Consider the following 9,847-nt stretch of genomic DNA (forward strand, 5'->3'; position numbering starts at 1 on the left):
ATAGTATGTTTCTATCATATTTTGGTTGTCTTTATCTATATAACGTTGACTCAGTATATATATTTATATGTTAGGGAAAATCCTCACCATATTTGGACACTAATTAAGTATATTGGATTAGATTGGATTTATTGCAAGGGATTGCGAAATTTTGTATTTCTCATAAGTCATAACAAATCTAACCTGTAATGTCAAACAAGAGTCTTTTTTCTTTGTATCTTTCTGGACGTGCCTTGTGAAAATAATATGGGTTAGCAAATTTTCGGACTGGTAATAAAAAAATAGTCGGTGTTTGAAAAGTTATTAAAAAATAGCCACTATTTTATGTGAAGATAAAATCTGGACAAAAATACTCTAACTGAAACACAAAGATTTCTAGCATAATATGCCGGATTATGGAACTCCTGCGTATAAACTTCCAGCATATTATATATGTTGGAACTCTAGCACATTATGCTGAAATCCCATATGTAAAAAATTTGAATTCTAACATATTATGCTAGAATTTTTTCGGATTTTAATGGTGTTTTTATATTTTATCTTTACATGAAAAAATGGCTAAATTTCGATTACTTTTAAAATTGTGGATGTTTTTCAATTACTAGTCGTAAATCAGGCTATTTATAAAAAACAATTCCGTGCCTTGGATTACAAAAATTAGTGAAAGTGAACTTATTGGAGTACTAATTATCGATTAGTATACTGGAAACAAAGGAGGATTATGAAGGCAATTTGATTGTGTTATAATTTTTTGGGAAAAGAATTAACGCAAATAGCCGCCCATCTAATCTTTTAAACTAAAAATATCCGATGAATATGTAATATTTATATATAATTCACATATTATATATGTATAATTATATATAATTAATATATAATTTATGTGTATATACCGACTAAAAAAAGTAAATGTTGAATCTAACCGTCTATTTGTGTATCAAGAAAATTAAAATTATTCTATTAGACAGACTTTTACTTCTAACTAAATGTCATATGCCACAATTTACAAACAATATTTGAATATTTAGCTTCTTTACCTTATTTGTTCTATTAGAACAGATTGAGACGCCAAAGTCTTCATAGTGTTCTAAACAAGATTAAAGTTTAAAATACATCCGTCAAAATTTCTTGCATGTAATTATACGATGCAAACTGAACTAAGATCATTGAAACCTTCACAATTTCTCAACAAGATAAAATTTAAGAGACATGCCCAAAAACTTTATACATATAATTTCATAATTGCGAGCTAGTTAATTAAGATCTTCAAATTTCCTAATTGACTCAACAAGCTGATAAGAATAAATAAATAAATATATGCATCAATATATTTATATAGACTCAAATTGTAGTAAACGCCATTAGTTTCTTATCCTTCATTTTACTTTACCGTTGGAAACTCTCATTAAGACTATATATGCTCATCATTTACTTAGTCAAGAAAAACACATTTATTACTTAATCAAATAAAATTAAAAACGCATAAGTGACAAATAGAGAGAAGAAAGAAATTAGTATGGTAGGTAAAACTAAAACATAATCTATCAAGAGAAAACCTAATGTATAGAAGCTTTTCTTTTCATTATTTTCCACAATATATACATATACATACTTATATATACAAGATGCAGTGACAAAGACATTATATTACGAGGGAATTCAAGAAAATAAAAAATGCCGCACCTAGAATTTGAACATGTACTACCCTTGTATTAAGGATTCAAAATTTTATATATAGATAAAAATAATGTATTTTACATCATTTGTAGTATAACTTTTCAATGATTCATTGCATGTGGATCCGCCACCGTTACAAAGTTATAAACCTAAAATAGAATAGATATATAGAAATATAAAGGCTTGATTCAAATTCAACGAAGACAAAAATTCTGGTTGATTTCTTTACATCTATCCGAAAAATGGACAGAGTAATGTGGTACATGTACTGGAGGAAGGTAACAGTACTTTTTGAAGTTAGACGAGATAAACAGAGGACGGATACAACATATCACTTGAGGTTCATCTAAACCCAGTACTTTAGCTTGGAATATAAATTTATGCGTAAAAATCCATTAAAATTATAACAAATAATATATATATATATATGAACCTTTAACTTTAAAAATATAACGATATCAACGACATAAATTTTAAAGGTTGAATACATAAAATTTAAATTCTAAATCCGCTTTTGAAAATATATATATATATATATATATATATATATATATATATATATATATATATATATATAGTTGACACGAATACTATGATTATAAAAAAATAAAAAAATGAAGACTTGGATCGAGTAAGATTTGAGCTGTGTATTTGATATAGAAGTTAAGAATGCATACGTTGTTTCAACATACCCCTATACTGAAAATTAAACATATATATATATATATATATATATATATATATATATATATATATATATATATATATATATATATACACACACACTCTTTTTCTCTCTCTTCAACAATATCATTAACAGCACCTCCTCCCGCCATTAAATGCTATTGCATCCTCTCTATGCAAACTGCATTAACTCCTTTAGTTGTTACATATATATCCTCTATTTTCTTCCCCCTTTTCCCTTTCTTCTCCATTCTCGTCAAATCCCTTTTCATCTTCTCTATCTCTCATATACTCTCTTTTTCTCATATCTCCTTTTGCTTCTTTTCTTGGCTCAACAATTCTTCTTAAATTCTATTCACAAGATAGTTGTTTTCTTACTATGAAAAGTACATAAAAAGAAAACCAAGTTTCCAACCTCCAAAAGTGGTTTTCTAACTTACTTTTTTTGCTTGTAAACCAGATCTAACTCTAAAACTTCAAGAGGGTTTTTTCTTACTTTTGTTTCAAGGCTTCAAGATATTGTGAGCTATTTTAGTTTTGTTTTTGTGTGTATGTGTGTATTTGTGTGTGTGTGTGTGTGTGTTTAAGTTTTACTTGTTCAAAAACCACCATATGAGTGTTAATTTCAAATTGCTTTAATTTCTTACTTTGACTTATATATTTTTTTTCCGTTATATATTTATGCAGAAATGAGAAATATGACTGAAGTTGGAATCTGCCGAAATATTCGTGGACGTTATCTGAGATTAATTTAAGTAAGTAAGAAAAAATAATTGGCAATATTTGGGTTCTCACATTGTCAACTCTGTCTTTGTTCTTTTCCTAAAAATTTCTCATTTCAGTCTTTTTGGGCACATCAAAACAGACAAGAGAGAGAGAAATTAGAGAAGTCTTTATTCGACATCTCAAAACCAAAGTCATATCTTCCCATTTGTTATTTGCAAATTTATCCAACTAAATTTTTCTTACATAATCAAAAGAATATATTAAACTCACTCCCTCAACTTCTAAGTAGTCAAAAACAAAAAACTACTACTCATATTTATATAAAGAGGAAAGACAAATGGGAGAAGTTTTTCTAGGGTTTGCTGGACTTTGTATCATTTTTTTTGTTTTATCATTAAGTTTACAACAAGTCCCAAAATTCATTATACATAGGAGAATTTAAGATATGAATTTTGAGTTTTCTTGAAAAGCTCAAATCCAAGAAAAGTAAGTCATTTGAACCACCATTTGAGTGACTCTCTAAATTCTTGTACTTTTCTTGAGATCTGTTTTAGTGACGAATCCAAAATTTAAAAGATGTGAGTTCTGAGTCGATGTTAAGTTACACATGTCACAAAAATCGTGTAATTTATGCATGTGCCTGTGAAAAAAATCAAGTTGTGTTTTTCTCTATCTTCATTTCTTAAGTTTTTGTTTTGTCCATAATTTGTAATATAGTAACTAATGTTAAATTCTTTTTTTCTGGGCAGATAACAAATCCATAGCTTAGCAAGAAAGGAATAAGAATATATAAGTCAAAAATGTTTCAGCCAAACATGTTTGAGAGCCACCATCATCTACTTGATATGTCCCATAAATCACCAGAAAATGAGTTGGACATAATTCGAGATGATGAATTCGACACCAAATCAGGTACTGATATTATGGAAAATCCTTCTGGTGATGATCAAGATCCTAATCAACGTCCCAATAAGAAGAAACGTTATCATCGCCATACACAACTTCAAATTCAAGAAATGGAATCGTAAGCACATTTATTATACTATCAGTGTAATTTAATTTGTTATAACAAGTTGTCTGTGTTACTTTTCAAGTGACTAATTCAACTTATTATGAGTAGTTACCTACAATTATAATTGCAATTTTTTTATACTATCAGAGTATAATTAAATAAAAACTCTATTCATCAGTACTACCGGTAAATATAACCCAAGTCCGCAAAATATTCATTTTTTCAGGTTTTTCAAAGAGTGTCCTCATCCTGATGATAAACAAAGAAAAGAATTGGGAAAAAGATTAGTGTTAGAGCCTTTGCAAGTGAAATTTTGGTTCCAGAACAAGCGTACTCAAATGAAGGTGAGTTTATTTAATTCCTTAGTCAATTTTCTCATTCTTTTGCTCATTCTTGCTATGAAATATACAAAAATTGAATTTAACTTATATATACTGACAAAATAAAAAAAAAATATTACATTGAGTTTGTTGTACTCCCTGGTAACCTATCTTATTTTCCATATCACTATTCCCACTTTTTATAGGCCGATTATATGTAATTATCTTTTAAGTGAGCTGATAATATAAAAATTCTTACAATGTTATTGCACAAAAATTAAAATCTTTAAAAAATTTATAGAGCATTATATGATTGTATATATGATAAATATATAAGATTTAGGGACATTTTAAGGAGCGGTTTAAAATTATAAAGAGCAATAAATACCTGCATGAATGAGAAATATATAAGATTTAGTCATTTAGAGTCATTTTAAAGGAGCCGTTTAAGATATCAATGTTGATTCAGTGGTCTAATTCCTATTATTATTATTATTATTATTATTATTATTATTATTATTTTTTGCAGGCTCAACATGAACGACATGAGAACTCACAATTGAGGAATGAAAATGAGAAGCTTCGTGCTGAGAACATACGCTATAAAGAAGCCCTTGGCAATGCTACATGTCCAAACTGTGGAGGTCCTGCTGCCATTGGAGAAATGTCATTTGACGAACAGCACCTCAGAATTGAAAATGCTCGTCTAAGAGAAGAGGTACGTATTACATGAACTACGTATATATGCCTTTCGAATCATGACTATATTGACACCTATGTTGCTCGAACATTCCAAAAATGTCGATGGGCGCGTGTTGGATCCTTCAAAATTGTGCACTTTTGGAGGATCCGGCTCGGCATCTGTTTTGGAGTTGTGAAAATTGTATAAAAATAAATCATGTTAATTTATACTAACTGCTTAAGATTTTTCATTGTGCTTTTTCAGATTGACAGGATATCAGGAATTGCTGCAAAATATGTTGGGAAACCAATGCTTACCTATCCAAATCTTCCTTCTACTGGATCAACTCGTTCACTTGATCTTGGAGTAAGTAGTTTTGGGCCTCAAACGGGCCTAGTTGGAGAAATGTACAGTGCTAGTGATCTTCTTAGATCAGTTTCAGGCCCAACAGATGCTGATAAGCCCATTATTATTGAACTTGCTGTTGCTGCAATGGAAGAATTAATAAGAATGGCCCAAACTGGAGAACCTTTGTGGATTTTAAGCCCAGATAATTCTACTGAGACACTATGTGTAGAAGAATATATGAGGACATTTCCTAGAGGAATTGGGCCCCAACCTTTGGGCCTTAAATCTGAAGCCTCAAGAGAATCTGCTGTTGTTATTATGAATCACATCAATTTAGTTGAAATTTTGATGGATGTGGTAAGGGAATTTTTTTTATTAGAGATTTAATTACTACTCCCTCTGTCCCAATTGATGTTACACTCGTTCCTTTTAGTCAGTGACAGGCAGAATGACACATTTTTATATGAAGAATTAACCCAAATAGCAATCTACCTAATCTCTTAAACTGAAAATAGCCAGCGGATGTATAATATATGTATAATTTATATATACTATATTTATAACTGTGTATAACTAATATTCATCTATGTATGCTGGCTACAAAAAATAAATATTGAATCTAGCCGGCTATTTGTGTAATAATCCCTTTTTATATTTAGTAACAATTCAATGTTAAATTTTCCTTTTTACCTTTAATAAGATGATTTTTAGCCATACAAATCTTTATGGTTATTTATATCATAAGTTCCAATGTCTTATTTTACTTTTTAAACTATGTGCCTAGTCAAGCACTTTTCACATAAATTGGGACGAAGGGAGTACGGATTTGGTCTTTAATTATGTTTTGGTGATACTAATTTTTGTGTTTAATATATAATGTGGTATTGATTTCAGAACCAATGGACAAGTGTTTTTGCTGGCCTAGTATCAAGAGCAGTGACATTGGAAGTCTTATCGACTGGTGTAGCTGGAAATTATAATGGAGCTTTGCAAGTGGTATGATTTGAATTCTACAATTCCCCTTCATTTTTCTTGATCTTAACTTCTATATCCTGAGAAATAATTGTCCATAAAAGATTAAATTAATAACCTAGAAAGTAAAACAGTTGACCTGTTACAACAAATTAAAATATACTAGTAATGTAATAATTTTTTATACTGTCAGCGTGCATGCGCTCAATACATTTTTTCTTGACCAAAATTACCTTGAGAAAGAGCTTATATTCTTGGTATGTAGATTAAAATGATAGCTTGATCTGTTTGTGAATATTACTACTATTCTAACTGGTGTGTTTGTTATACTTTTTTTAGATGACAGCTGAGTTCCAGGTTCCTTCGCCACTCGTTCCAACTCGTGAAAACTATTTTGTTCGATATTGTAAACACCATGCTGATGGAACTTGGGCTGTAGTTGATGTTTCCCTGGACAATTTGCGACCTACTTCTACGTCGCGTTGTAGAAGAAGGCCATCAGGTTGTTTAATTCAAGAATTACCAAATGGTTATTCCAAGGTAAATTTGCCACTCTGAAATTTGAAATATCATAACAAAGTATTGGCATTTCATTGATCAACTAATATTGCTTATATTCTCCTCCAGGTTACATGGATCGAACACATTGAAGTGGATGATAGAGCTGTCCATAATATCTACAGACCTCTTGTTAATTCAGGCCTTGCATTTGGGGCAAAACGTTGGGTAGCAACGTTGGATAGACAATGTGAACGACTCGCAAGTGCAATGGCTAATAATATACCAACAGGGGATATTGGGGGTAATACAGATATCTTAACTGTCCCCTTTTATCTATTTGGAGACATAATTTCTTGTGATCTTGATTCGATTAATTTTTCGTTGCAGTCATAACGAGCCCTGAAGGTCGAAGAAGCATGTTAAAACTTGCTGAGAGAATGGTAATGAGCTTTTGTGCCGGTGTTGGCGCCTCAACTGCTCACACTTGGACTACATTATCCGGCAGTGGTGCTGATGATGTTAGAGTTATGACAAGAAAGAGTATTGATGATCCAGGGCGACCTCCTGGTATAGTCCTGAGTGCAGCCACTTCATTTTGGCTGCCCGTTCCTCCAAAAAGAGTCTTTGATTTTCTCCGCGATGAAAACTCAAGAAGTGAGGTAAATCATTAGTATGATGTCAATGGTTAGGTTCGGTTGGTTATAACAACAAATTTATATCGTACCAACTTTTCACTTAATTTGTTGTGTATAAGTTATATAGTCAGACCTCTCTATAACAGTATCGTTGTATAACGACCATTCACTATAAATGTCAAGTTTCTTTGGAATCAATTTTCATGTTATTTTATATAACAATACTTCGCTATAACAATCAAAAAAATCTGAAACAAACGATATTGTTATACAAAAGTTTGACTGTACTTATGTATACAATCCCAATCATCTCGGTTTCATTTTTGTCGATTTTAATAGTGCAATTTGGGTCAACAAGGTTTGCATTGTGCGCAATTGTTATATTATGTTGTCAAAATCTGACTATCCATAAAATATGCAGTGGGATATACTTTCAAATGGAGGTCTAGTTCAAGAAATGGCACATATAGCAAATGGTCGAGATCCTGGCAACTGTGTATCTCTACTCCGTGTTAATGTAACGTCTTCTTACTTATCTATCTCATTAATTTCAACATCAGATACACCACCAACAGACTTTAAATTAATATTTTGCTAATTAATTTTGTTGCAGAGTGGAAATTCAAGCCAGAGTAATATGCTAATACTACAAGAGAGTTCAACTGATTCGACAGGGTCTTATGTTATTTATGCACCAGTTGATATTGTTGCAATGAATGTGGTGTTAAGTGGTGGCGACCCTGATTATGTTGCTCTTCTACCATCTGGATTCGCTATATTACCAGATGGTTCGACGAGTAGTCATTGTGGAGGAAATAATGTTGTTGAAGTTGGGAATGGTGGATCACTACTCACTGTTGCATTTCAGATATTAGTTGATTCAGTTCCAACTGCAAAACTCTCACTCGGATCGGTTGCAACGGTTAATAGTCTCATCAAATGCACTGTCGAAAGGATCAAAACAGCTGTAGTGTGCGACAACGCGTGATGAAAATCTAAGGTAAGCCATTGATATGGTTCTCAATCGGATTTGAGTTATATACGCTGATAGTGTAAAATACTTGGCTCTATCATTGCAGTTTAAATTGCGCAAGTTAATTACCGTTTTTGAAACATTTACAATTATCAGGTCATCTAAAAGATAGACCATAGTAAACGACCATAAGACAGGCAATCTGCTGCAACATGCTAAATTACATCGAATTGCATGAAAATTCTTTAAAGTGTCAATGTATACAAATCAAGTCCTATCAATTAATGCTTGAGTGTATGCATATACTGCAGTGATGGAGCCACCTTATGTTAAGGAATGTCATTTGACACGTCTTGGTTAGAAAATTACACTGTTTAACTAGGCAAAAATTTATTTTTTGCATATATACTATATGTTGACTTCTCTCTATTCTTCAGGAGTAGGAGTAAGGTCTGCGTACACATTACCCTCCCCAGATTCCACTTGTGTGATTTTACTGGGTTGTTGTTGTTGTACTATATGCTGACTACCCTAATTTTCTTTTGTGTTTTTTTTTATTTTATATTTTGATATCCTTTAGTAAAATTTCTGACCCCGCCACTGTGTATGCAGTTAAAATTGAAGGACAAGGAGGAAAGAAGTATGAGTTTACTCGATATATGTTGGGAGGCTAAGGGAAGGAGTCAAGAACGCACCTCATGTAAATCCTTGCTATATATGGCATTTGCTGCAAACAAGAAGAAAAATTGCATTTTGGCCAGCCTGCAAGTGTAATAGGTTCGGGTATTGACTTCAAAAGATATTGAATTTATGATATGTAAACCAAAGCCTTCTTACATTTCATGATCAAACTCAAAAAGTTTGTCAAATTGAAGCTTATGTTTTAGCATATTTAGTTTGTGTTTTGAAGGAGGTTAAATTAGTTTTCACTTCGTAAGCTTGATTTTTGCTAACAAATTCATAAGTTGTTTCGTTTCAATAGAAGGTTAATTAATTGTGAACATCTTCCTTTTCCTTTTTGTGAACAAAATTGTACTTGATTCTAGTTAATTGTAGTATGAGTTATGCAACAACAACATATTTAAAGGTGGAGATGTTCGATAGACATAACATGAGCCTCCTCAACACTTGTTATGCCTCAATCCTAAGCTAAATAAATATCTAATCGAGATAAAGTTAAATGTATAACAATCTAAGATCATTGTAAGCAGAGGCGGAGCCAAAATTTGAAGCTTATGGGTTCGGTGTTGCAATCATTTTAAATTATTGGGTTCTAAAGTATATATTTATACATATACAAGATTTTTTAAGAATAAA

The 9,847-nt window shown here is 31.4% G+C and overlaps 1 protein-coding gene across 3 annotated transcripts; it reads left to right on the forward strand.

The window, feature by feature from the left end:
- Positions 1 to 2,510: 2,510 nt before the first annotated feature.
- LOC104093789 (homeobox-leucine zipper protein MERISTEM L1-like) lies at positions 2,511 to 9,531 on the forward strand. Of its 3 annotated transcripts, XM_009599609.4 has the most exons (13): positions 2,513 to 2,882; positions 3,049 to 3,116; positions 3,837 to 4,111; positions 4,326 to 4,443; positions 4,949 to 5,137; positions 5,366 to 5,806; positions 6,344 to 6,445; positions 6,761 to 6,961; positions 7,049 to 7,223; positions 7,310 to 7,581; positions 7,979 to 8,074; positions 8,171 to 8,557; positions 9,143 to 9,531. In XM_009599609.4, exons 3-12 carry the CDS (start codon positions 3,888 to 3,890, stop codon positions 8,543 to 8,545), a joined length of 2,193 nt encoding a protein of 730 aa, XP_009597904.1. In that variant the 5' UTR covers positions 2,513 to 2,882; positions 3,049 to 3,116; positions 3,837 to 3,887; the 3' UTR covers positions 8,546 to 8,557; positions 9,143 to 9,531. The 3 variants fall into 3 exon arrangements, with proteins under 3 accessions (XP_018625491.1, XP_018625490.1, XP_009597904.1); XM_018769975.3 differs by lacking the exon at positions 9,143 to 9,531 and having other exon boundaries at positions 2,511 to 2,882; positions 8,171 to 8,561; XM_018769974.3 differs by lacking the exon at positions 3,049 to 3,116 and having other exon boundaries at positions 2,512 to 2,882.
- Positions 9,532 to 9,847: the final 316 nt, after the last annotated feature.

The sequence above is a fragment of the Nicotiana tomentosiformis genome, chromosome 9, assembly GCF_000390325.3.
Source record: "Nicotiana tomentosiformis chromosome 9, ASM39032v3, whole genome shotgun sequence".
Classification (NCBI taxonomy): Eukaryota; Viridiplantae; Streptophyta; class Magnoliopsida; order Solanales; family Solanaceae; genus Nicotiana; species Nicotiana tomentosiformis.

Excerpts from the sequence above, each read along its gene's own strand:
- LOC104093789 (XM_018769975.3), top strand. The coding sequence starts at position 3,888 with ATGTTTCAGCCAAACATGTTTGAGAGCCACCATCATCTACTTGATATG. Across the intron at positions 5,807-6,343 it reads TTGAAATTTTGATGGATGTG|AACCAATGGACAAGTGTTTT; the intron begins GTAAGGGAATTT and ends TATTGATTTCAG. Across the intron at positions 6,446-6,760 it reads ATAATGGAGCTTTGCAAGTG|ATGACAGCTGAGTTCCAGGT; the intron begins GTATGATTTGAA and ends TACTTTTTTTAG.